The sequence below is a fragment of the Choloepus didactylus genome, chromosome 21 (genome assembly GCF_015220235.1).
Source record: "Choloepus didactylus isolate mChoDid1 chromosome 21, mChoDid1.pri, whole genome shotgun sequence".
NCBI lineage: Eukaryota > Metazoa > Chordata > Mammalia > Pilosa > Megalonychidae > Choloepus > Choloepus didactylus.
The window spans coordinates 21,512,267-21,539,961 of record NC_051327.1 but is presented as its reverse complement, the minus strand read 5'-3'; the positions used below and the strand labels follow the sequence as shown (position 1 = coordinate 21,539,961).

At 39.6% G+C, this 27,695-nt stretch overlaps 1 protein-coding gene across 1 annotated transcript; it reads right to left on the bottom strand.

Annotated features, from left to right (window-relative positions):
- Nucleotides 1–401: 401 nt before the first annotated feature.
- PMS2 (PMS1 homolog 2, mismatch repair system component) lies at nucleotides 402–27,534 on the bottom strand. The gene is given in 16 exon segments (XM_037813534.1): nucleotides 402–1,127; nucleotides 4,933–5,102; nucleotides 5,318–5,418; nucleotides 8,082–8,249; nucleotides 12,120–12,999; nucleotides 15,446–15,601; nucleotides 16,721–16,805; nucleotides 20,068–20,167; nucleotides 21,175–21,253; nucleotides 21,256–21,271; nucleotides 21,728–21,895; nucleotides 22,905–23,088; nucleotides 24,527–24,629; nucleotides 24,807–24,892; nucleotides 25,546–25,680; nucleotides 27,468–27,534. Coding segments are annotated over 14 exon segments (2,388 nt in total). The 5' UTR covers nucleotides 24,841–24,892; nucleotides 25,546–25,680; nucleotides 27,468–27,534; the 3' UTR covers nucleotides 402–983.
- Between the last annotated feature and the right edge of the window lie 161 nt (nucleotides 27,535–27,695).

Sequence of the window (27,695 nt, the reverse complement as noted above, 5' to 3'; positions counted from 1 at the left end):
TGGAGTAAGCATGAGATTCTTTAAAAATGAGATTCTGCAGGTGGGTCACACCAGCCTAGTGCCTGGTATGATAAATGACAATAATTACTACTTCACTGTCTTATTACACCAAAGGACTTCTAAGTTTAGGCATGGAAGCCTAAACTTAGGGGCGAGAGCAGTGGGGTGGACCACACTTGTCACTGTACACCAACCATGGCTGGGACTCCACAGAGGGCACTTTTTATTTCAATTTTAGTTCAAATGGGACAAGATTCCATGAAAAATATTTGACAAGACAGACAGGGATTAGATCTCCTGTACCACTTGGGGCCAGTAATTAGAATATCCTACTGTTCACACCCCAAGGAAACCAAATCGCAGCACTAAAGTTATAGAAAACTCAAATCACAACATTAAAGTTATGGAAAACTCAAAATCTTTTATTTCCCCTTGCCTAGAACAGGGCTTTGCCACTCCAACGCACTGGGGAACATTTAAAAAAGTTATCCTGGTCCCACCTAGTCATGTTCTTCCAGCAGACAGCACACCCCCCTTATGTTTTCGGACTGTTACTTTTTAAAATTTAAGGTGCTTTGGGATTGACAAACAGTAACCAAAAAGGACCATAATTTTACATTCACGAAATTGGTTAAACCAATATGAATTTAATCATCACTAAAGGCTGAAAGTTGCAGACTAACATACAGCCAGAGCAGAGGCCTGGGTAACTTCCGAAGTGCTCCTATTTTTGTAAAGTGTGTCCCTGACTAAACAGACACACATACACACATTCAAATGCATAAAAAAGCTATTGCCAGCAATGCCATACAGGGCTTGAAAAGGTTCTCAAGATCATTTTTAAGTGGTTCTGGTACAATTTTTTTAAAGCAGTGAGCTAATTTTGAAACAAACAAACAAAAAAACTGGTTCCTTAAAACAGTGCCTTTTAAAACAGGAAAACCTGGATTCAAATCCCCAATTCTATCCTGTGAGAAGCCAGGTCAGTTTTGGGCAATGAGGTCCAGGTTGGCCACGTGTCGCAGGGTCGGCCTCCCGTGGGGGCAGTTCCAGGGGTGCTCCATCTCGCCCATGTGGGCGATGAGTTTCTTCATCTCGCTTGTATTAAGAGCAGTTCCAATCATCACCTGAGTACAAGGCACAAAGGTTAGCTGTGGTTGTTTTTTCTTTTTTCAGAAGAGAAACTCTTCAGATGCACTTTTCTCTAAAAAAAGGCTGAACACAACTCAAGACAATTCCTAAAAAGCTTCCCTGAAATAACCCCACCTTCTAACATCTCCACCTTTTTTTGAAGTCCAGCACCCTGCTGGCTCCTTCACGGTGGCCTCTCCTTCACTAGAAATGCTCACCAGACCTGCCCAGACCCCACTGCCCTCAGCATCAATCCCCCCACCTCCTTCCCAGCCTCCTCCGCAATGGGTCCCCTGCTGCTCCCATGCCCCCCACCATCTGTTCTTCATTCAGCAGCAGCCAGTGGGGCCTTTTAAAGTCCTGCCAATCATGCCGCTCCTCTCCACAGCTCTCCTGTCTCACCCAAATAGAAGCCCAAGTCCCTCGCCTGCCCTGGCCCCACGGCCACTGCACCTGCCTTGCAGGCAGGCGTCCCTCACTCCCTCCCTCGCTCCAGCCACACACATAGAGCCAGCTCTGGCTCCAGGACCTTGGTGCTGGCTGTCCCCTCTGCCCAGAACACTCTTTCCCCAAGTGTTTGCAGACCTCACTTCTCTCTCTCTCAGGCTTCTGCTCAAACATCCCTACCTTCTCTCAATGAACTAGTACTCCTACTCCACTGCCCACCAGCCTCTCATCCTTCTTTTCCCCGAAGCATTTATCACCATCTGACACGTAACCAGAGATGAGCAGACTCCCCAGTGAGCACAGAGAAACTGAGACCTTGAGAAACAAGGACAGATGGCTAGAAGTGCCAAGCCTGAACCTGGCTATTACCTTCTTCCTTCCTAGGGGACCCTAGTGCCCACCGTGTGCCAGACACAGTCCCAGTCCTACAGGGGGGTACACAGCAGGGCTCTGCCATGTTGGAGGAAGAACTTAACAGCATCAAGTTCACAGAAAACATAACCACAATGACCCAGGATGCTGTGGCCAGAGCCCAGGAGAGGCTCCATCAGCAAGGAGCTTGGCAGGGCGGGGGGAGTGCTGAGCCCGGGAAGAGCTGAGGCTGAGGCCCAGGCAGGCAGGGGCCAGAGCCTGGGGCTCACAGGGGCGCAGCTGGGGAACATGCACAGCAGTCGCATGGGAGCCCAGGGAAGGGGGCAGCAGGAATGGCCCCCGAGAGCTGGCACAGTTGCCAGCTGGGACAAAAGGGCAGCCTGCGGCTCCAAAGTCTCAGGAGTCAGTTAGAGGCAAAATTTTAATGTGCCTGATATTCTGATAGACCAGTCTCAGCGCCAACTCTCAGTCACAATCCCTAGGATTGGAAGATCAATATTAGGTCGTTATCTAAGAAATGTCTGTGGCTGGAAGTCAGCCCTGGGCCTTCTGCTCTGCCCTATCCAACCTATTTCCTTGAGCAATTTCATCCAACCCCATGGCTGTAAATTACACCTAAAATTTATGTCCAGCCATGACATTTCCCCAAGCCATAGATTCATTTATATGACAGGGTTCAAATACCTCCACTTGGATGTCCAATGGGATCTCAAATATACTGTGCCTAAAACCGAGCTCCTAACCCCATCCACCTCCAAATAAGAGAGGCAGTTGTTCTTCCCGCATCTTCCTTATTCAGTTGTGGCAACCCCTAGTCTCCTCTCCACCAGACAACCCCCAACGGCCACCATCACACCCCAACAAACCCCCAACAGCCCCCATCACACCCCATCAAACCAACAGCCCCCATCGCACCCCAACAAACCCCAACGGCCCCCATCGCACCCCAACAACCCCCAGTGGCCCCCATCGCACCCTAACAACCCCCAGTGGCCCCCATCGCACCCCAACAATCCCCAATGGCCCCCAACACACCCCAACAAACCCCCAACAGTCCCCACCGTACCCCAACAAACCCCCAACGGTCCCCATCGCACCCCAACAACCCCCAGTGGCCCCCATCGCACCCCAACAAACCCCCAACGGTCCCCATCGTACCCCAACAAACCCCCAACGGTCCCCATAGCACCCCCAACAAACCCCCAATGGCCCCCATCGCACCCCAACAAACCCCCAACAACCCAACGGCCCCCATCGCACCCCAACAACCCCCCAAAGGCCCCCACTGCACCCCAACAAACCCCCAATGGCCCCAATCGCACCCCAAGGCCCCATCACACCACAACAAACCCCCAACGGCTCCCACCGCACCCCAACAAACACCCAAGTCCTGGCCATGGTCGACAGGAGCCTAGGGGCTCTGGCATCTGGACACCTGCTCTTACCCCATCCCCTCTCCAGTCACAAGGATCAGCTGTCTTTGCTCAAACACCCTGGACTGGGTCCCCCAAAATTCATGTCTGCTTGGAACCTATAAATGTGACCTCATTTGGAAACAGGGTCTTTGCAGATACAATGAAGTTAAGATGAGATCATGCTGGAGTAGGGTGGGCCCTAAAACCAGTTATGACCAGCATCCTTATTGTCAACAAGACACAGAGGGAAGACGGCCCTGTGAAGACGGAGGGAGACAGGAGGTGCTGCAGCCACAATCCTAGGAACCCCAAGGACTGCAGCCACTGCCAGAAGTCGAAGAGGCCAGGAAGGAGCCTCCCCCAGAGCCCCCCGAGGGAGCATGGTCCGACCCACACTGTGATTTGGACCTCCGGCCTCCAGAACTGTGAGATAATCAATTTCTGTTGTTTTAAGCTTCCAGTACTTTGTCATGGCGGCTACATGAAACTAATCACACCCCTCTCCTTTGTACTTTGTTTCCTTTATTTGGAAAGTTCTTGCTCAAGGGGGCTCCATCTCACCTTTCAGGTCTCAGTTCAAATGTCACCTCCTCAGAGAGCCTTTCCCTGATCACCCAACTCCCTGGGCCAACCTACCTATCCCAATACCCTGTTTTAATTTCTTTATTGCATTTACTGGTATCAGAAATTGTTATTTATTTTTTGTCTGTTTCTCCCACCTAAAATATAAACTCCTCAGAGGCAAGGACCTCATCTGTCTTGTCAGCTGCGTGTCTGTGGCATCCAGAACATTGTGGGGCATGCAGCAGGGTGTTGAGGAATATCTGTTGACTAAGTGAAGAATGGCACACTGGCAGTTTCTATTGGCCACTTACTTTACTTTGACATCAGGCTCAGTCTCACTGGCCATTCCTACCATCTCCCAGGATCACCAACCACTGCGACCATCTCCCGGTGTCACCGAGCACTGCCATCTCCCGGTGTCACTGAGCACTGCCACCATCTCCCAGGATCACCAACCACTGCCACCATCTCCTGGTGTCACCATTTCTACATCTTCCAGTGTCACCAACCACTGCTACCATCTCCTGGTGTCATCAACCTTTGCTAGTCTTCCATATCAATCTAGCCAAACGCTGAGCAATGCCTGGCACACCATGTGCCTGTGAAATACCTGTTGACTGAATGATCTTGGACAGTGCTTCTCAGGCCAAGCTGCCACAATCTTTATCTATCTACCAATCTTATTATAACCCTTAAGGTTCACAGGTGAGCAAAGTGCATAAACAGCAAACTGTGTTGAGATAAACAAAAGCTCTAAGACAGAATGCTACTTAAGGAAAGTAGAGAAAGATCAATAATTATGGGCTAGAGGTAAAGGTAATGCAGGTATTATGAGTTGCTATGATATACTGAAATTGAAAACTATGCATGTAAAACAACCTGTGCAACCAAGACAGCATGCAACAAGGGTGAGGGAATCAGGAAAGAAACCTTCAGCTCAGGTCAAACGAGCTTGAGCAAAGCCTCCAGTCCCCGGCACACGGGCTTCCTTTGCCGTACTTACAGACTTCCGGCAGGCTCTGGAGGCAAACATCTGCCTGACTCTAGAAGGGCGGCACATAACGCCAGGGCTGTCACTTAGCATAAAGATCAGCTCATCTATATCTTGGGTTCCAAAAGTCCAGTTTTTACTAGTTGGCAAGGAAATCAACTTGACCCTTTCAGTGACTGGAGCTAAAAAAATAAAATGTTGGGAAAAATCCAGTATTTAGAAAACGCATCTCATTTGAGTGCAAACTGTAAAGAACATTTGAAAGAGAGGGCAGAAGCAAAACGCCTCTTTTTGGAACCTCTTTTATCTCTTATAAAACAAGGAGACTCTATATGATCTCAAAGACTGTTTTCAGCTCTAAAAAGACATGATTCTATAGTCCTAATTAATAACTTACCGTCTTCATCAATAATAAAATCAAAACCATTCTTTCTGAATATTTCCAGATTTTCTATCAGAATAGCTTCATTGATAGCAGTTAAGTTTAGAGTCTGAGGTCTGAAAAGCAGAGAAGAGATTTTGAAATGGTTTGAAGTCAAACATTTAGGTATAAAGCTGAAATGAAACTACAACAATACTATGACATTTTGAATTCATTTAAAAGCAAACCAAATAACCCTTTATTCAGCCATGTGCCCTTCCTACACAAAACTTCTCTCTGAGAATTTCCTTTTAATTCTCTAAGTTGTTTCTAGAAGTCAAAGAAGCTGTAGAAGCAGTTTGCTCTTATCTAAATAGAGAGGCACAACCACATAGTTCTCTTTCAATAGAACGTAACTCAACCCCACTGACTCAGTCTTATTTTGGATCCTGTCCTTAACTATATAACTTAAAAATATCATTATTCCTCCTGTGCTGGTTTGGATGTATTATGTCCCCCAAAACACCATGTTCTTTAATGCAATCTTGTGGGGGCAAACATATTAGTGTTGATTAGATTGGAATCTTTGGATTAGGTTGTTTCCATGGAGATGTGACCCACCGAACCATGGGTAATACCTTTGACTGGATTATTTCCACGGAGGTTGGCCCTGCCCATTCAGCATGGGTCTTAATTAAATCACTGGAGTCCTATAAAAGAGTTCACAGACCAAAGGAACTCAGAGCAGCTGCAGCTTAGAGAGACATTTTGGAGATGGCCATTGAAAGCAGACTTTTGCTGACTCTTTGGAGATACTAGCCCAAAGTTTGCTCTGGAGAAGCTAAGAGACGACAAAACATCCCAAGAGCAACATTTTGAAGAATGCACAGGAGTTGAGAGAAAAGCTAGAACACAATCCATGATCAGCAGATGCCAGCCATGTGCCTTCTCAGCTAACAGAGGTTTTCCAGATGCCATGGGCCTTCGTTCTCTAAAGGTATACTTGTGTTGATGCCATAATTTGGACATTTTCACAGCTTTCAGAATGTAAATTTGTAGCCAAATAAACCCCCTTTATAAAAGCCAATCCATTTCTGGTATTTTGCGTAACGGCAGCGTTAGCAAACCAGAATACTCCTTACGATAAACATAATTTGAAAAGCTGGGCTGCCATTTCAGGCATTTGAAAACATTAAATAGATAACATTTGTTTTGTTATTCTGCTCCTTCCTCTGCTTATATTACTCATCCATCCACCCACCCACCCACCCACTCTCCTCCTGGATTTACGGAGTGATTAAGGCAAACACCGCTAAAGGCAGGAGTATCATAGTGAACAAACACTGACTTAGTCTCTGCCCTCATGAAATTAAGAATCTAGTGGAGGAGAAAGACATTAACCAAACAGCCAAACAAATAAATTACAATCACAAACTAGAGTAAGAGTTAAGAAGAAGGCTTCTATGAGGAAGTGACCTTTGGGCTGAGGTCAGGAACTGGGTGGGAGTGAATCAGGCAATGGTGTGTGTGTAAGGGGGTGCAGGGAAGAGTTGCAGGCAGAGACAACAGCTGTGCAAAAGCCCTATGTCAGACCTCTCAAGTTTCCAGACCCACACACGTATATCTACTTTGTTCTTCTTAAATGGTTGTATAGGAGTTCGTGGGGCCTGTCTAGGTAAAACGGAAGATGTCAGAATGGCAAGAGGAGGGAGCATGAAGAAGAGGAGTTAGGAAAGGGTCAACTATGCAGGACCCTGCAAGATAAGATGGAACGTTGGTGTTTATTCTTTAATCTTCAGGTATGGTCCATCTGGGATTGAAACTGGCCTATGATTCTGTGGGTCAACTTGAAATGTCACAGAATGAGAACCTATTTATGCAAAATGGCTAAAAAATGAAAGATCCTCTTTAAGAATGGCAAGAGAATTTCAGTATTATAAAGTAATTTACTAAATGACCTTAATATTACCACCATTTCTCCTACTGAAAATTAATAACAATTAACATATTTCACAGGAAAGAGAGGAAATAATTTTCTCAGTAAACTAGGTATATTTTCCAAGGCTAATGGTTGCTTTAACAGTACCTTTCTCCAAGCCAGGATCTACTTCTGTACTTCTAATGGAATCTGATTTTACTGTGCAGTTTAATTTCCCAATTGAAAATCCATGACTTCTTCTTACTACCTTGTTTAAAAAGAGATCTCTGGCTTACGTGATACACTATCACACCACCTTGTAAAGAGGTAAGCGCAAAACATTCAATTTGGCAAAAGACAGAGAAATGCCCAACTCTGCAGTGAAGCTGCTCTACTACAGAGGTAGACTGACCCGCAGGCTGGCATAAAACATAAATTCTAGGTACTGCAAATAAAAGGACTGCACATTGCCCTCCATTGGAGAATTTTCTGGCCAACCAGTGAGTGACATTTTTTAACAGATAAAATGATTTGATATGTAAAGAATACACTGACTGTGTTATTAAATCTCTCTGGGTGTCCTGCAGATTTATCACCTGAAATTGGGGATGGTAAACTATCTTATGAGTTTGTGAGGATTCAGTGAATTAAATACACGTAAACTCCTTCAACAGTCCCTAGTATACAACAGGCACTCAGTAAATGCTAACTATGACTATAATGAAATAAAAAGGTAAAAAGTGATGGAGGAATAAAAAAGTTACTTACGACAAAAAATAAAGAGCAAGAATGATATATACGCAGACATGCACCTAAGCTACTACATCTTAAATTTCAGGGGTGAAACAACAATGAAAATTCTGAACACTGAAATGAACTTACGCTATCAGCCTTTGACCCTGGAGAACAGTGTGCTGTTGGAGCATTTCAAAGTTATATTTCTCATCCGTAGCATGTTGGTCCACTATGAAGATATCTGCATTCAGTTTCGTTATTATAAATCCCAAGTTAAACTGCCCAATGATTTCCATTTCTGCAAACATTGTTTTACTGCATGTAGAAATAAACTAGTTACAAGACATTTAAAAGATTATTTTGCTGATTATAAAACAGAACAAAGTAACAAAAATAAACAATTAACAAACATAAAGAGAAAATCTACAATAATTCCACTTTCTGAAGATCACAATATTCATTCATTCATTCATTCATTCATTCAATTCTCCAGGGATAACATTAGTTAACACTGTTAATAATTTGGGTGTATGTTTGATGTACCAGACCTTTGTTTATACATTAATTTTTTAAAATGAAGAAACCAAAAATGCAATATTTTCCATTCCATTCATTCTGCTTTTATCACTTAATGTATCTTAGACATTTTTCCAGACCCATACATACTTCATTCTTTTTAATAACCATATAGAAATTTATTGTGCAGATGTACCATAAGTTGTTTAATTAATTCTTTAGTGAAGGACATTTGAGCTGTGTCCAATTTTATTAAAACAAACAAAGTTGTAATAAATGTTCCTATACATTTATACATACACTTGCGGGAGTTTTTCTGTGACAGAAATTCCTAGAAGTGAAAGTAGGTATGTATATTTTCATGTTTTCACTTAGCCTTATCTTAGGCAATGTTCTTGAACTCACAGTTTGACAATGGGCCAGTCCTAATTTTTTCCTAACACACATTACAATGAAAAATGGGAAGCAACAATGTACACCAAAACTGCCATGAATTCAAAGCATTGGAGAAATTTCTATGGCCTGAAAAGCCTTCAAGAAGGGGATGAAATCAGATCTGGAGGTGCTGACTAGTAGTTACACTGACGGAATGCAAATGTTAAGAAAACCCAAAGAAAAATTCTTGAAAGTTTTCAAGCAGCAGAATAGCATGGAGAGAACCAACAAATTATATAACCCAGAAGAAGTAATTCCTAGAAACACACATTGTGTTTTGGTCTCAAAAGACCAATAACAAGTAATTAGATTGAAGCAGTCATGAAAAACTTCCCAACAATCATCTCAATTAACATAGAAAAGGCATTTGACAAAATACAGCACACATTCTTGATAAAAGCACTCAAAAAACTAGCAACTTCAGCAACATGATAAAGGGCCTATGTGAAAAACTCATAGCTAACATCATATTCAACGGTGAAAGACTGAAAAACGTCCCCTTAGATCAGAAATAGGACTAGGATATCTGCTCTCACCACTTCTACACAACATAGTACTGGAAGCTCTAGCCAGAGCAATTAGGCAAGAAAAAGAAATAAAAGGCAACTATATCGGAAAGAGAGAAGTAGAACTATCTCTATTCATAGATGACATGATCCTAGAAAACCCCAAATAATCCACAAGAAAGCTACTAGAGCTAATAAATTAGTTCAACACAGCAGCAGGGTACAAGATCAGCACACAGAAATCAATGGCATTTCTATATACCAGTTATGAACAATCTGAAAGAAAAACCTAGAAAACAATTCATTTACAATAGCAACTAAAAGAATAAGCTATCTAGGAATAAATTTAACCAAGGATATAAAGGACTTGTATGCTGAAAACTACAAATCATCGCTAAAAGAAATAAAGACCTAAATAAATGGTGAGACATATCATATTCAGATTGGAAGACTTAATATTTTTTAAGACATGAATACTACCCAAAGTGATTTAAAGATTCAATGCAATATCAATAACAATTCCAGCAGCCTTTTTTGCAGAAATGGAAAACCAATCATCAAATTCATATGGAATAACAAGGGGACCTGAATAGCCAAAACCATTTTAAAAGAAGAACAAAGTTGCAGGACTCTCACCAATTTTAAAACATGCTACTAAAAAAGATACAGTAATCAAAATGGTGTGGTAACAGCATAAGGACAGACAAATAGACCAAGTGTTGGAGAGGATATGGAGACACAGGAATACCCATTCAATCCTGGGAGGAATGCAAAATGGTGCAGGTACCATGGAAGACAGTTTGGAGGTCCCTCAGAAAGTTAAGTATAGAATTACCATATGATCTGGCAATTCCACTTCTAGGTAAATATCCAAAAGAATTGAAAGCAAGGACTCAAACAGATAAATGCACACCAATGTTCATAGCGGCATTATTCACGATTGCCGAAAGATGGAAGCAACCCAAGTGTCCTTCAGCCAAGGAATATACAAACAAAACGTGGTATGTACATACAATGGAATATTATTCAGCTGTAAAAAGAAATGAAGTTCTGATACATGCAACAACACGGATGAGCCTTGAAGACAAGATGTTGAGTGAAATAAGCCAGACACAAAGGAACAAATTACATTTACATGAAATAACTAAAATAAGCAAATTCATGAGATAGAAGGTAGATGAGACACTACCACGCGACCAGGGAAGGAGGGCAATAAGTTATCAACTAATTGGGACAGAATTTATGCTGGGATGAGGAAAGGGTTTTGGTAATGGATGGTGGCAATAGTGGCACAATATTGTGAATGTAATTAATGTCATTGATTTGGACACAATAGTGGTTAAATGGGAAATTGTACATTGCATATACATTAACAATAAAATTTTTTTAGAGAGAGAGAATAGCACAATGAAAGCACAATTTAAAGAAAATTAATTTGAGACAGAGAGACAATGTAAAAAAGTTGGTAAACGTAAAAACATTCCCAAGGATGCATTGGTGAGACTAATGAGGAATCTGTAGAATCAAAATTGACTCCCAAGCACTAACCACAGTATTCCTGAAAACCCTAACAAATATCCTCAGTTCTATCTAAGACTCTATAAAAGTTTTACCTATTATTTTTTAGAAACTTAGAGCTCCAGATGGCTCCTATGCCAGGTAAGCCCTGAAACCCAGAGGTACCAGTCTCCCCAAGAACATCAACCAGTTTCACTCCTCTACCCCATAAGGTCAACACCCCTTTCCAGCATGAAGAAGTTAAAATGGTGATTGCCCAGATATCCTTGAAGAGTAAGAGAATGATCAAATGAGAGAGAGGACCTGTAACTGGGAAGTTAGGATTTAACAAATGATGATGACTATTCACTTATTACATAAAAATTTCTTTTTAGTTTCTAGTGCATTAAAATAGCCAGAAGGAAATACCTGAAATTGATGAACTGTAATCCAGTAGCCTTGATCTTTGATAATGATTGTATAACTATATAGCCTTCATCTTGTGACCGTGTGATTGTAAAAACCTTGTGACTGACACTCCCTTTATCTAGTGTATGGGTAGATGAGTAATAAGGACATGAATGAAAATAATAATAATAATAATAATAATAATAATAATAATAAAATAATAGGTTGGGAATATGGGGAAAAAAATACCCCTATGCAAACTATGGACAATAGTTAACAGTACTACTTTAATTATCTTTCATCAATTGTGACAAATGTAACTACTGTTAAAAAAATAGAATTACAAAAAAGTGCTATCATCAATTGTGACAAATTTTCCTCACCAATGCTAGTGTTGGTTGTGGGGAGGTGTACAGGAATCCTGTATTTTATGTATGATTGTTCTGTAAACCCACTTCTCTAATAAAAATTAAAAAAAAACAAAACAAAAAAAACTCCAAAATTAGAATCTGGGAGAGGGAGCTATGAGTAGGGAGGGAGAAAGGCAGGTGGAGAAGAGAAAGAAGCGTGAGATCCATTTTGGGGTACATGGAGCCTGTGACGGAGGGAAGACCCCAGCGAGGACTATCTAACAGACAGCAGAAGCCACAGGGCAGTGTCTCAGGAGCACAGAGCCAGAAAAGCTGCCTATCAAAGCAGAGTGAGAATGAAGAAAGGAAAAGACACCCAGAGGGGCAAAGCTGGAGTCCTGAAGGTTCAGCCTTTGAGTCACTCAAAGAAGGTCACTAAAATGAGCAAGATACTCTGAAGGAAAAGACTTTACCTTATTTCTCTTCTTAGCTCATCTTCAGCTGCTTGATTTTCTCCAGGGCAAATCTTTGCCCTAAATTTCCTAAAATTCTGTTCACCTTCTCTTTGCTGTTCTCGCTGATGTAACTGCTTCATCCGTTTAGCTAAAGCAGTCATAGAAAAGTAAAGAGGCACTATTTTCTTATTAATTTTAACAGCTGTATCAACTAGACATAAGGAAATGTTCTGAGTATTAGTCAACTTTTGAGGAATGTCAGCATTTAAAGGATTTTTTTCCTTTTTAAAACACTTTCTGGGTGACGACAAGATATCAGATGACTGAGGCAAAACTCTATATCCAGTATGTTTCTGGTCTACATGGCATCCTATTTCTGAAAGATGATGGTCAGTTTCAGGTGATTTCTCACACGAGTCCACGTTTTCTTGGGAAGACCTGCCTTCAGGGGAACTTGCAGCATGGTCGCTGCTGAAGCCTCGGCCCGTCTCTGGGGTGCTGAGCCCCTCTTCCGAGCCGGCTGCTGCGCTGCCGAGCCCCAAGTCCTCCTCCATTTCCAGGCTGTCCGTTCTGTCGCAGGGACCCTCGTCTGGATGCATCACCTCTTCCTGAGGACCAGACATGCCTCTGCCAGAGATGCGCTTCTGGGAGGGTAGGGGATCTGAAGTGCCGGAATGTGGTACACATGCTTTCTGCCTTGGAGAGGTCTGTCTCGGTCCAGGAGTTTTCAGGCGCTGAGACTTGTGCTCTGCTGCGTGATGGAGAGAAAAGGCCTCTCGCAGTCTGGAAATGCTCACTGCCCTCTTTTCGTCTCCTCGAGTCCTTAACACAGCAGGATTGTCCTGCTTTTCTGGCAGAGGCTTTTCCATTTCTGCCGAATAGATTTTCATCAGGTTGCCTACATAAATATGAATGGAGAAGAGTAACAGGGACTGTACTGAAACGGAATAAAAGGGCATCTTCACTTGAATAGGCACTTTCCCAAAGATTTCCCAGTGGCTAATAAACAATATAAACGAATTCGTCAACAGTAATCATAAAGGAAATACAAATTAAAGCCATAATATAATACAACTACATACTCACCAGAATGGGTAAACTTAAAAAAACACACTATAGCCAAAGGCAGAAACAACCCAAAGTATCCATCAACAGATGAATGGATAAACAAAACAGAGTTTATCAATCCAATGGAATATTAGTCATAAAAAGCAACAAAGTTCTGATACATGCTGCAACATGGAAAAACTTTGAAAACAACATGTTGAGTAAAATAAGTCAGTCACAAAAGGACAGACATTGTATGGTTCCACTTAAACAAAGTATCTAGAATAGGGAAATTCCGAGAGACAGAAAGTAGATTCCAGGTTACAAGGACTACGAAAGAGGGAGAATGGGAGCTTACTGATTAATGAGTACAAAGTTTCTGTTTGGGGTAATGAAAAAGTTTGAGGAATAGCATTGATGGTTGTGCAATAAATGTAAATATAATTAAAGCTACCAAATTATATACTTAAGGATGGGGAAAAAATGGAAAATTTAATGCTGTATACATTTTACCACAATACAAACAAACAGAACACCACCACCAAATGTTCACAAGAATGTGGATCAAATGGAATGCTTGAATAATGCTAGTGGTAGGGAAAATGGTGCAACCACTTTGTAAAACTCTCTGGTAGTAGCTCCTAAATCTAAACATACACAGGCCAGGGAGCCAGCATCACTCCTCCCATCGGCAGTGCCCACGTATACTCCCCAAGAGACCTGCACAAGGATGGTCAAGGCAGCTTTGGTCAAAGAGAAAAAACGAGAAACAACCCAAATGTCCACAAAGGTGGTATGTGAATACAATGGAATAGCACACAACAAGAACGAACAAATGAATGAACCACCTCACCTGACCTGGATTAATCCCACAAATAAAATACTGAGAGAAAGAAACCAATCACAAAAAGTACATACTACATGATTTCAAATTAAAAAAGGATAAAACTAATCTAAAGGTGTTAAAAGTCAGGAAAATGGTTACCACTGGGAGGGATTAGTGTCTGAAAGGGGGCTCAAGGGGATTTCTGTGAGTGCTCCCTCTTGATCCTGGGATTGCCAAAATGGGGTCACTCTCAAGCTACCCGCTTACGTTTTTTTCTGTATGCATGGTACACTTCCACAAAATGGTTAAAAGAAGGGTAATGATTCAACTGTGCTTCCAGATGTGTTGAGCACCACATTATCAATGTCATGAATACCAATGAACTGTAAACTTGAAAGTGGTTAAACAGGAAATTTTATACTGTCTATGTTACCACAATACAAATTAAAAAACCCAGAGAAATGTACAACACAAAGAGTGAAACTTAATGTAAACCACTGAATGCAGTTAATAATATAATTACATTTTTCACCAAGTATAACAAATGTACCACACTGATGAAAAATGTTAGCAGGAAAAATGGGATGTAATATGGGAACTCTGTACTTTCTGCATGATTTCTCTGCAGCCTACAACTGCTCTAAAAAAGAATGTTAAAAAAAAAAGGGGGCACTATTAAGACATCCGCAGACACAAAAACGGAGAGAATTCATTGCTAACAGACCTCCTCTATAAGAAATTCTAAAGGGACCCCTTCACACTAAAATGAAAGGATACTAGACTGTAACTCAAATCCACATGAAGAAATAAAAATTGCCAGCAAAGGTAAGTAAAGATAAAAGTAAATATAAAAGGCAGCATAAACATATTTTCATTTGTAAGTTTTTTCTTCCATTTGATTAAAAGATGACTGCATTAAGCAGTAATTATGAATCTTAGTTGATGGCAGGACATATGGTTTATAAAGCTGTAACTGGTATGACAATAACAGTACAATGGAGGGGGGGGAGGGAATGGAGCTACAGAAGAGCATAGTTTTGTGACACTACTGAAATTAGGTTGATATTAATCCAAACTAGACTGTTATGTTAACAGTAACCCCCACGGCAACCACTAAGAAAGTAACTCAAAAATACACAGTAAAAGAAATGACAAAGGACTCAAGAATGCACAGTCACTGTAGCCTTCTGCTCACATGTTATGTCATCTGTTCATAATTTAGAAAAACTAGAGGGACCATTATCCCCCAAGATAGGCATCACTGCATGTCTGTGTGTGCTAAATGGGGTCACTCCCTTCTTTTTTTCAACAGATTACCTTAAATCGGCAGCCATATACTTTCTAGCATGACACATCCACTGTCTAAAAGAGATTTGTTCCATGATGAAAAACTTTACCTTGGAAAAAATAAGGAAGGCATCACAGTACCTAAAAGTTTTAGCAGCTATTTATATCCTTGTATTTTTCTTACCTTCAATATTTAACAGTGGCTGCTGACTGATGTTAAGCTTGTTTACACCACTGTCGAACATTCCTATCAAAGAGGTCTTTAAGACAGCCAACAAAAGCTTCTCCTCTTGTAGTAAAATTTGCCTTTTATCTGGGGTAACATTGATATCAACACATTCTAAGGCAAAAAGAAAACACATTACATTTAAGTTAACCTTTAGTTATAGAACTTTCCCTGCTCTACTGTTTTATCCACTTGTACTTACCAAAAGTACTATTAAAAACATTCTACCATCCAGATTAATATCCATAAACTATAAAATTAGGCTTTCAAATAAACAGGGAAAAGATGGACAATTCTTAAATAGATGAAATATGCCGGGACTGCAATAGGTAAATTGCAAAACAATGAATAAACACATAAAAACATACCATTTAAAAAACTGCCAGCTAAAATGAGAAACCATTTTATCACATATTAAATTTGTTTTAAAAATTATAAGACCTGGTAAACTGGTGGCAGATGTGCAAACTGATATATGACTAGAATGCAATAAAGAAAAAGCCTTGAAAACTATTATATTCACTGTCCAATGATACTCACTGTCCAAACTTCTAGGAATTTATCTTAAGGAGATAATAAGAGATAAAGACTTAATTACAAGTAGAGTATTTATAATTTGAAAAAACTAAAATCAACGTAAATGCTCAAAAATAGAAGAAAACAGATTCAAAAATCAAGGCATAGCCATACAGTGGAATATAACGCAGCTATTAAAATGTTTCTGAATAATTTTTAATTACATTGGAAAAGAAAAACAGGATATAAAATTAACTGAAATTAGGTTTTTTGCCCCAAAGGATATGGTAATATACATATTTTAAGCTGTACATATAAAAAATATCTAAGAAAAAACACTAGGGGGGCAAGACACCAAAATTTTAACAATGTTATTATTGCTAATGACCAATAGTACTTTTGTAATCAGAAGGAAGATGTCTGTAAAATGAGTTCTTTACAAAATCAGGGAGGACATTTTAGTCTTAAAATGAATTTCATGGCATCTTTCTACTTCCTTCCCTCATTGACATGAAAAGGTCATATTTTTCTTCGTATAATTAACGTAATTTCAAGTAGAAAGCAGGAAAGTTTGTATAAGAAAATAAAATTACCTTGGCACAAATTATTACCACAAAAGTCTCTTTCTAGTCATATCACAGCTTTATAATGTCAAAAATATATGTTAAAAATAATGTTAAAAATCTCCAATTTCACTGTAATCACAGTGGAACCCACCTGAATCCACAGAAATGTTAAGGACAACAAATGGATACTGGTGTCGATTATACGTGCGGTAGACCTCATTCACAAGTCTGGAAACCTATACCGAAAGAAAAAAATTAGAGAATAAATGTTCCCGTCCTTCAATGTTCTACTAACACACGATACTACTCTAACCAGCCATCAAAAGCACGTATTTTCTAAAAAGCTCTATTGAGGTATAATTCACATCCAATAAACTGCACATACTTGAAGTATACAATTTAATAAGCTTTGACATAAATATATATCCATGAAACCATCCCCACAATCCAGATGATGAGTATTTCATTCAAGTTTTCTCATACCCCTCAGAGGGATATTTTTATTCCTGGAATACAAAAACTGAATCTTTTCCCAATCTTAAGATGTTCGTGAAGAAATTTCAATTAAATGCAGGAGCAGTTTAAATGTTCATAAAACACATTCAAATATACACAGAAATGCATTTATATGACTATAGCGAGATTATTAAGTGACATTAGAGAAACCAAAAAATTGCTTTAATTGTTATTATAGGTAAAAAAAATTTAGAAGTTGAACTACATTTGGCAAATAAGGTGAATTTTAAAGTATCAATGGAAAACAGAAAACACTACTGAGGTACAATGTTGCTGAAGATGCAAAGTTAAAACTGAACCATTAAAAACACATGTAAGCATATTAAGATGAGATCAGTTTAAGACTGAGGCAGAGGAGGAGAACCTAAGATGGCGGCTAGGAGAGACAGGGCAAAAAAACACCTCCATGAAAAATACTAGATAAAAGCCAGAAAGTGACCCAGAACACCAGTTCCAGTGATGCACCAGCTGCACAAGGTCTACTAAATCCACAGGGACCGTGCACTTGGTGAAACCGGGAGTCTGCATTCTGAAACGAGTGAGTAAGCCTGCTGGATATCCGGCAGCCACGCTGCAATGTGGGGAAACTGTGGGTTGGCATTTGGAGGTGGACTAGTTCTTTTTTAAAAAACCCAAAAGTGGCTGCAGATAAGGCAGTGAGAAATGCACAGTGAAGCGTGGCAGGAACAGGCTGTAGGTATGCCTCAATATCTGGCGTGGAAGACAGCCTTTTGCGCACCCGCTGCTAACTGTCTCGGAGTGAGGAAGGCAGAGGTGAGCCAAAAGGGGAAAATAACTACGCCCCTTACAGCCATCTTCCCGGCGGGCTGGGAACACTCTGGCGCCGGCGCCATAGCCCAGAGCTGCACCAAAACAAACAAACAAAAAAACCAGTGTGACAGGAAGTGTCTCCAGCATCACACGCACACACCACAATATCGGGCTTGGACAGTAGCCTTTCGTGCACCCACAGCTAATTGTCCCGGAGTTGGGAAGGCGGAGTTATGCAAAAAGGGGGAAATTAACACGCCCCATACAGCCATCCTTACAGAACGCTGGGAACGCCCTTACACAGCCGGCGGCCCAGAACTTCCCTTGGTGCACACTTGTGACATAGCACAACCTTCCCTCAGCAGAGGCCCTAGAAGGGCACAGCTTGGAAGAGGGACCCACTCGGGAATCCCAGGGACCATACACCAATACCAAGGACTTGTGGGTCAGCGGCAGGGACAATCTGTGGCGAGACTGAACTGAAGGTTTAGACTCTTGCAACAGCCTTAAATCTCCAGCCGGGAACACCTGGGAGGTTTGATTATTAAAGCTGCCCTGCCTCCCTAACTGCTCAGACACATGCCCCACATTCAGGGCGGACAGCATCAAAAACACACCCAAACTTGGTACACCAATTGGACCCCACAAGAATCAGACCCCCACACACCACAAAAACAAAGTTGGGGAGAACTGACTTGAGGAGAATAGGTGACTCGTAGACACAATCTGCTGGTTAGTTAGAGAAAGTGTACGCCACCAAGCTGTAGATCTGACAAATTAGAGATTAGATTTTGAATAATCCTACATATCCTAAAAGAACCCTATCAAGTAAAGCAAATGCCAAGAGGCCAAAAACAACAGAAAATTTCAAAGCATATGAAAAAACCAGACAATATGGATAACCCAAACCTAAACATCCAAATCAAAAGATCAGAGGAGACGCAGTACTTGGAGCAGTTAATCAAAGAACTAAAGACAAAACAACAAGAGCATGGCACATGATATAAAGGACACAAAGAAGACTCTAGAAGAGCATAAAGAAGAAATTGCAAGAGTAAATAAAAAAATAGATGATTTTATGGAAATAAAAGAAACTGTTGGCCAAATTAAAAAGATTCTGGATACTCAAAGTACAAGACTAGAGGAAGCTGAACAACGTATCAGCGACCTCGAGGGCCACAGAATGGAAAATGAAAGAACAAAAGAAAGAATGGGGGAAAAAAATCGAAAAAATCGAAATGGACCTCAGGAATATGACAGATAAAATAAAACGCCCAAATATAAGACTCATTGGTGTCCCAGAAAGGGAAGAGAAGGGTAAAGGTCTAGAAAGAATATTCAAAGAAATTGTTGGGGAAAACTTCCCAAACCTTCTACACAATATAAATACACAAAGCATAAATGCCCAGCGAACTCCAAATAGAATAAATCCAAATAAACCCACTCCAAGACATATTCTGATCAGACTCTCAAATACTGAAGAGAAGGAGCAAGTTCTGAAAGCAGCAAGAGAAAAGCAATTCACCACATACAAAGAAAACAACATAAGACTAAGTAGTGACTACTCAGCAGCCACCATGGAGGCGAAGAGGCAGTGGCATGACATATTTAAAATTCTGAGAGAGAAAAATTTCCAACCAAGAATACTTTATCCAGCAAAGTTCTCCTTCAAATTGAGGGGTAGAGCTTAAATTTTTCACAGACAAGCAAATTCTGAGAGATTTTGCCAATAAAAGACCTGCCCTACTTCAGATACTAAAGAGAGCCCTACTGACAAGATTGAGGAAGAAATAATCAGGGCCCTTATTTTCCTAGAAAATGGACAGGAGGAAGAGAAAATATAGAAATATATGCATGTGTATCAATCTATAATGAAAAGTCTAATTGACAGTAAATGTTCTGAAATGTTTTTTTCCAAATAGCGGCAATTCTTATGATAAATAATTATATTGGTTATTAATATGAGTGTCTGTATATGCATATGCATATATATGTATATATATAAACAAAACTATAGAGTAAACCTTTAAAAATGCCTAACCTAAGATAATTTTAAGCCGTTTCTGAGTCAAAGGCCAACGTTCCAAGTAAACTGCCTGTATCAGAAAAGGTTATTAAATAACAAATAAAGGAAATAAAAAGCTGAAGACAAAAAGAAAGAACTAATACCAAAAATAAATAAATAAATAAATAAATAAAAATGTTAAATACCTTTGCTGGGTCACAAGGCCGTCGATTGATAAAGAAAAATTGTCTCTCAGTTGAACTCCTTCCAACACCATGGTCACAGTGCGAAATGAAACCTGAGATACTAGTCAATGTTAATATGATAAGGGAAGGATTCCAGAGTGAAGAGAATTAGAAATAAGTATCATATGGCATCCCTTTAAAGTAAAATGAAATAAAAATAAAGCACTTGGCAATGTGCTAATAGGTATTAAAATTTCAGTTAATGTGTACCTGTGTTCCATAAAATGGAATCTATGATTTATGAATCACAAAAAGAACTCAGACTCTCCAGAATGTTTTAAAGCTCCCCGAGTCAACAAATCCACTACAGGCAATGCAGTGTGTTCAAAATTCATTTGCTTCAGCTCTTCTGTCACCTTCCCTATTAAATCCTTGGCTGCCACTTGCCCCCATCCAGGAAGTCTAAGCACTTGTCTTCAGAGTCTTGGCGCACATCCCCTGCCCTCTGAAAATCTGCTCTCAGTTAGCAAACTTCTGTCTACTATGGTAATGCTAAGGGTTGGTTCTATTTGAGATTCATCCCATCGGAGATCGCATTTCCATATGAATAATACCTAACATGAGGAAATGAAACTCTTTGTATTTTTAGGCAGAAGCCAAAACCGGAGGGAGCAATAAGCAAAATGGAACCAACACAGAGCCAATCCTGCTGTGGAACTTGTCCGTTTTTTCTTACTCTAAAGTAATGATGCTGGACTGGACCATGGTAAAGCATGCATTAAAGGAAACACAGCCTCCACTGTCGTCTGCCAGATCCCAGTAAAGTGAACATATCATAAAGGAAAAATCACTGAAAGTTATGCTAATTATTCACTAACAGAGCCTTTACTAGAAAGACCAATTCAAGAAGAAACCCTTCTCAAATGTACAGGTACCCAGAATACTGTTTGAAGTAAATAAACTGAGTCCTTTGAACAAATCCTTTTTCAGAATAATACTGCCCACAGTTCCATAATGGGCGTATGAAACTGTAAGCCTAAAATCACCACTTGAGTCTTTAAAAAAAAAAGAAACACAAACCCAAGAGAAAATGCTCAATTGTAATTTTCCTGGCAGCAATCAACTTACCAAAACAGATTATGCAGAGTATTAGAATAGCTCAGACCGTACTCTTCACAAACGGATTCACTAGGGGGCAGCTGCACAAAGGAATGAGGCTTTGCAACTGAAAGAAACCATGACTCACATTTATTTCCTAATAAAGGCAGAGTGAACCTGACTTAAGAAAGGAAGATGTAATGAAGGTTTTTGTTTTCTTTCCTGGTCAAGCTATCCTCATTAAAAACAAAAAGCAATGTGAAGAATCTCAGCAACTGTTTTTCAGTGTTATAATTTTGACTTATTATAAAATGAAACATTTGAGCTCCTATTATTCATAATCAATACACTGCCCATAATACTTTGTATTTCCTTCAGATAGACAGTAGAAGGATGCATTATTTTATTCTCTGGAAGAATAAAAACTTTCAGCTCTCAAACATTAAGCAATTTTTATTAAAGGTACTGCAAAAAATCAGTTCCTGGATTTTATTCTGTAAGTACCATTCCTTGTAAAGGACAACAGAAACCTGTCATAATCACTAGAGCAATGAAATGTTTTTATGTAACTGGCCACCACTACCTGTTTCTGCCCAAACACAGATCCAATATTTTCCTTCATGCTGGAGCTTCCACTTGTGCATACCACAGGCTGCCGTTTTCCTTGTCCAACCTGATTGGTGCAACTTATCCGAATGCCTGCTGAAATGATACAATACGCATGCAAGACCTGGATCATTTTGGCATACTCCTGTTTACAAAACACAAACAAGACCCAGTGTTAATCATACAAAAACTACATGATTCAAATTATACCATCCAATTTAAAGTTCTCATATCACCTTCTACAAAAAAGGGGAACTATTCCTGAATGAATGATCCATGAAGAGGCATCTTCCAATATAGGATAAAATGTAACTCAAGGGCTTTGGCTCCTGGTCACATGCCTCTCATTTCCAAAAGGTCTGTGCCCACTGCTAGAGAAACTGAAAAGTACCTCCCCTTTGTCCTTGTAACCTCCCCTCTAGAAATTTATCATCTTAGAAAGAACATACATCAAATGTGGTATAGACATAAAATGGAATACTATTCAGCCATAAATGGGAATGAAGCTCTGATCCATACTACAACATGGATGAACCTGGAAGACATCATGTTGAGTGAAATAAGCCAGATACAAAAGTTCAAATATTATATGATCTCACTGATATGAAATAACTAGAATAAGTAAATTAATGAAGTCAGAAACAAGAATACAGTTTACCAGGGACCAGAGTGGCTGCAGGGAATGGGAAGTTGATGCCTAATAGGTATAGAGTTTCTGTCTGGGGTGCTAGAAAAGTTTTGGTAATAGATGGTGGTGACAATATTGCAACATTTTGAATGTAATTAACACCAATGTATTATAAATTCGAATGTGGCCACAAGGGGAAATTTTAGGTTGTATACATGTTATTAGGGTAAAATTTTTTTAAAAAGCCCTAGTAATGTACATTACAGTGAACCCCAAGGTAAACTATGGACTATAGTTAATAAAAAACAAAGAGAGAATCCAAAAGCACCATTTGATGATTCTTTCAAGAAAACAAAAGAGTAAATCATCCTAAAGTTGTCTTTGATGGGAAGAAACAAATTAGCTACACCTCAAAAAATTAAGGGAAGAGAATCAACTAAAGAGTAACCACTTTACTGGATCTTTTAGTACATACGTGTATTACCCATCAATACTCCTGATTGTTGCAATTCTGAACTTACTGTACCTTTTTAATATTCTTTCGAAATTCTTTATGGCGCACGGGTAGTGTATAAAACAGCTGCTGCACACTGACCGTCGTTCCGCTTGGTCGTGGATAGGGGCTTTTCTGAACAATCTTCCCATTGTGATCAAACACCAGTCGCGTCCCAACCTTTGCAGACTTGTGACAAGTAGAAATAGTGACATCACTGTAAGGGAATACAAGGCACAGTACATCCTCATTTAGAGACTCACAGAGTCTCATATACAGACTCACAGGAGCTCATATACTCACTTTTCTTTCTCTCAAAACTTTCTTAACAAAAAAAAATGATCAGAAGATCCATCCTCTGAGGAATCTCATAAAATCTAAGATTTGGCACTTACTAGATAATGAGACAAAGAGTTCCATAAATGCTTCGTTTTGATAAAACTTTCGTATTTATTTTTGGTTGAAGTGCAAATAAAGCTCTCTCACAGATATAAAACATCACTTGTCAAAAAATAGCAGATATTAAGAGGATAGGCATTTCTATTCATAATAATATGAAACTTTGCAGGATTCATCACCCAAGGGAGTGTTTTTTCCCTTTAATATGGTCCCCTGAGGAGTAAGCCCTAAATCACATGCTTCAGAGCCTTTGCAAAAGACTGGTCTGAGTTCATTAATTTGACAGTTTAGGAACTGTCTCATGCCAATTAAGAAACATTTTATGCCCAACAATTCAATGGTCCATAAACCAATTAAATGTCACCATTCAGTTTATACTTACAAACACACGCGCACACACACAGAGAACTGTGACAAAAGGATTGACCGGATGATCTTGTGACTGTATTCTAAAAGAAAATGAAATCTCAAACTTGAGGTGTCATATTCAAATACTGAAAATGCAAAAACGGTCTGATCCCATTTGATTTTATGATCGTTAAGAAAGCATGGTCTCAGTTTAACTGGAGGTTCTGGAGTCAGTGAAGGGAATTCCTGGGGCACAAAATATACTACAAAAATCGCTTTGTGATATCTTGCCCTGCAGTTGTATGTTTGATATTTCATTTAAAATGATGTTGAGACTTTGTATACTGTGGCATTCAAAGAATCAATACTTATAAAAGAAGTAAAAGATTAATACCAAAAAAAATAAAAAATAAAAAATAAAAAAATAAAAGCTCTCTCAATTTACTTATTCTTAAATAAAGATTTATTTCTCAATTTTATTACTAACATTTTAACCAAATTTTTAAAAGAAGTCAAAAGATACTATAGTTCACATACATAACAGTTATTTACAAAAATTTAGATAACCTGTTCAGTAAACTTAAACAACTGCTCTGGTTAAATTTTTTCCTAAAAATTGAAAATAAATTAAAACCAATGGTACCTACAATTTATTATCTATGTTATTCTTAAACTGAATGTTATTCTTAAACTGAAAAGTGACTGCTTTAATTAGGGTAGCAATATTTTTTTAAAATACCATTTGCTTCACTGGAACTTATATTTCAGAAGGAATATCACTTAAAATTAGTAGTAAGAGAAAATAGAACTCAGAGTTTAGAAAGCCAGATCAAAAATTGTAAACATTCATGAATCTACTCATAGTTCTGAATTTTCAGAGGGATTTTTATGATAAAATATTACATCACCTCAGTGCACAAAGAGAACTCAAAGCTTCTCCCCGAAAGCCAAAGGTTTCAACATGAATTAGGTCAGTAAACTCTTGAATCTTAGAAGTATGATGTTTCAGAGCTGAAAGAGACATAAAGTAAGGCCTAAGGCATCTAAAAGGACATAGAAATGAAAAAAACATATATAATACCCAGTTAAGATATTAAAAGCTGTATTTGTGCTTTCTAACACAGTGTTAGTCAAATTCTGAGATACTTTGCCCAAATATTTAAAAGTAGTTAGAAAAATTCAACTTACTTAAGCCTTCAAGTTTTCTTCTTCTACCCCGCATCCATTGTCTGAAACTTCGATGAGATCCACCCCATAGTCTTTAAGCCTTAGATCTAAAATTTTAAAATATCTATTTCTCAAAGAATTGACCTATGGTAAAAGCCTTTACATTCACATTATATATAACATATCTAATACACATTAAGAGTTACAACTGTACTTTTACTTAAACATACCATTGTCATTTTGTACAACACTTTATTTTTTTAAGTCCTTTTTGGCTATTTACAAGCCAAGAAGAAGTCATGAAGTCATTTTCTTTTTTTCTTTCTTTCTTTCTCTTTCTTTTTTTTTGAAAGGAATAATTTTAACACAGTTACTAAAGAGGACAGACTCTGGATCATGGATTAAATTTTACCAGCTGTATAATCTTAACTTCCTCATCTGTAAAATGGAAACAATGATAATAATAATAATAATAATAATTCCTATGGCATAAGGTCATTCTGCAGATAAAATGAAGTATTCCATTTGTAGTTCTTAGCATAATGCCTGTCTAGCAATAGTAAGAGCTCAATAAAAGTTAACTGCTATTATTATTATGACTACCTAGTAAGTACTAGGTACATAAAAGGTACGAAATTTAAGTTTAAAAAATAATAATTTATCAATATACCAAAATCTCTCTTATTACACTAACAAATATTTCTTGACTAAAATAGCATAAGCTGATAATTTCTCATGGTTTAAAACTCTCAAAACTTACCAATATTAGTGGCACCGGCATCCACACTATTTTCTACCAATTCTTTCACGGCCGTGCTTAGACTCAGTACCACCTGCCCAGAACAAATCTGATGGACTGACTTCCGATCGATAGGTTTGATGGCCTTAGCAAGTTCTATACTAAAGAAATCAGTTATGAGAAACAAAGCAAGTATGAAGTTATTTATTTTCATCCTGAATTTAACTGTGGTTTCATCTCTGTTAATAGTTTATAGTTCTAATATATTCACTATATTAACATATCTACTTACCATATTCATAAATACACATGTTGTTCTACAGTTCTTAATAGATACTTACCTCTTTAAATCCAAAACATATGGATGTGACTTAATAGATACTTAATAGATACTTTACCTCTTTAAATACTTTACCTCTTTACCTCTTCAAATCTTTACCTCTTTAAATCCAAAACATATGGATGTGACTCCTCTACTTGGAGGAGGCACATCTTGTATCCCTCAAACTGCCAATCAATCATCTTTTGCAAAAATGGGATCTTCTTTCTTGAAAAGGGAAAGCAACATTTCCCACACAATTTGAAACAGCAGACATGGTGGGAAAGACAGCATTCATGTCAAAACCATCTTGGAAACTGGGTGACAATTGTGTAGCTATTCCCGGTGGCTGCCTCAGAATCGGGTTTGTCTCTAATCCAATTCATCCAATTGGATTCTCCCTAATCCAATTCATGCTACGACCAGGATTATCCTTCTCAATCACAAATCTGGTCAAATGAGTTTTCTGCTTAAAACTTATTAGTATGCCACTACCTACTATATAGGAAGTTTAAAATCTAGTCATCATTAGGCCCCAATCTATCTTATTTTCCCAGTCTCTCCAATCCTCCTTTTGTCAAACTGCCACTCAAGTCACAGTGAACAACTGTTTTCTGAATAGCATATGCTCTTTTGGAAATTGTCTTGTCTCTCTGTCTGCACTGCTCCCCTCTTCCTCATCTACTTGGCAAACTCCTAGTCATCCTTCAAGATCAGCACCTACTAATTTTTTTAAAAGCATGTATTACATATGTTCATTAATTTAGCAATTTCTAGTAAGTGGTTTAATTGATAACATGCATGGAACAGAACACTGGAGGATCCCCGGGAGAGAAATCTTCAGGTATTTCCCACAGCATCTAAAACATGGCAGACCTTCAATAAACTCTTATGAAATAAAAGAACAAACATCTTCACTCTTTATTCTACCTTGCAAAGAATTTCACTCATTTATCTCAAATGTGCAGTAGCTTTAAAATTTAGTTGATTTGGCAACACACCATAGGCTAACGGTCCATTTCTGATATTTACTTTAAAGAGTGGAGTTAAAACCTTTCATTACAGACGCTCAACGTGTGTTCACAAGTTTGAAAATGAACGCAAAAACAGTGCATTCGATTTGCTATCCGGAATTCGGTGTAACTTAGTAGCCAAAAATTACACATTCGAAGACACATACAAACTGCATTTTTAAAAAACTGTGCGACTATGCAAATTAGCATGTTCCTTGAAGCCCCAGAGTTAACCTCGGAAGGCAAAGAGCGAGGAAGAAACCAGGTTAAAAAAGACAGAAATTCAATCTGCTTGATTTCCTGCTCCGGCAATCAAGCCCACCGACTAGCGAACGACGTGTGGGCAGAGTCTGCTTGGGAGCAGGTGGAATCCAACACCTGAAAGCGCCAAATCTCCCCGCCCACAGCCCCAAGGACGCTGAGAGAGGCTCGGACTGAACCCAGAAGTGCCCAAAGGCACCCGCGTGAAAGGAGCGCTCAGCAGCCCGCTCTGGGGGCCTCCGCGCCGGGAGCTCGCCATGCGCCCCCGCCCCATCCCCCTCCTTTCCCGGGGGCCGGAACGTGGGAGTTCGCCAGGGCGGCAGAGAAGGAGACCGGCTCCACGGGCTCACCTCAGCCCCTCAGCTCGCTCCATGGATGCAGAGCGCGATCCGCCTCCCCACCCGCCGGAGACTTCCCGCCGCCGCTCCCACGAGGGTCCCGCCCCCCAGCTGCCCATTGGCTGCTGCCGCTATTGTGCCCCGCCCCTTCCTGCTGGGGAAGGAAACGCTTTCCCTAGTCTCTTCTCGCTGATTGGCTGGGTCAAAGGTTGCGTCCGTGATGCCAGAGGGCTCAGGCCA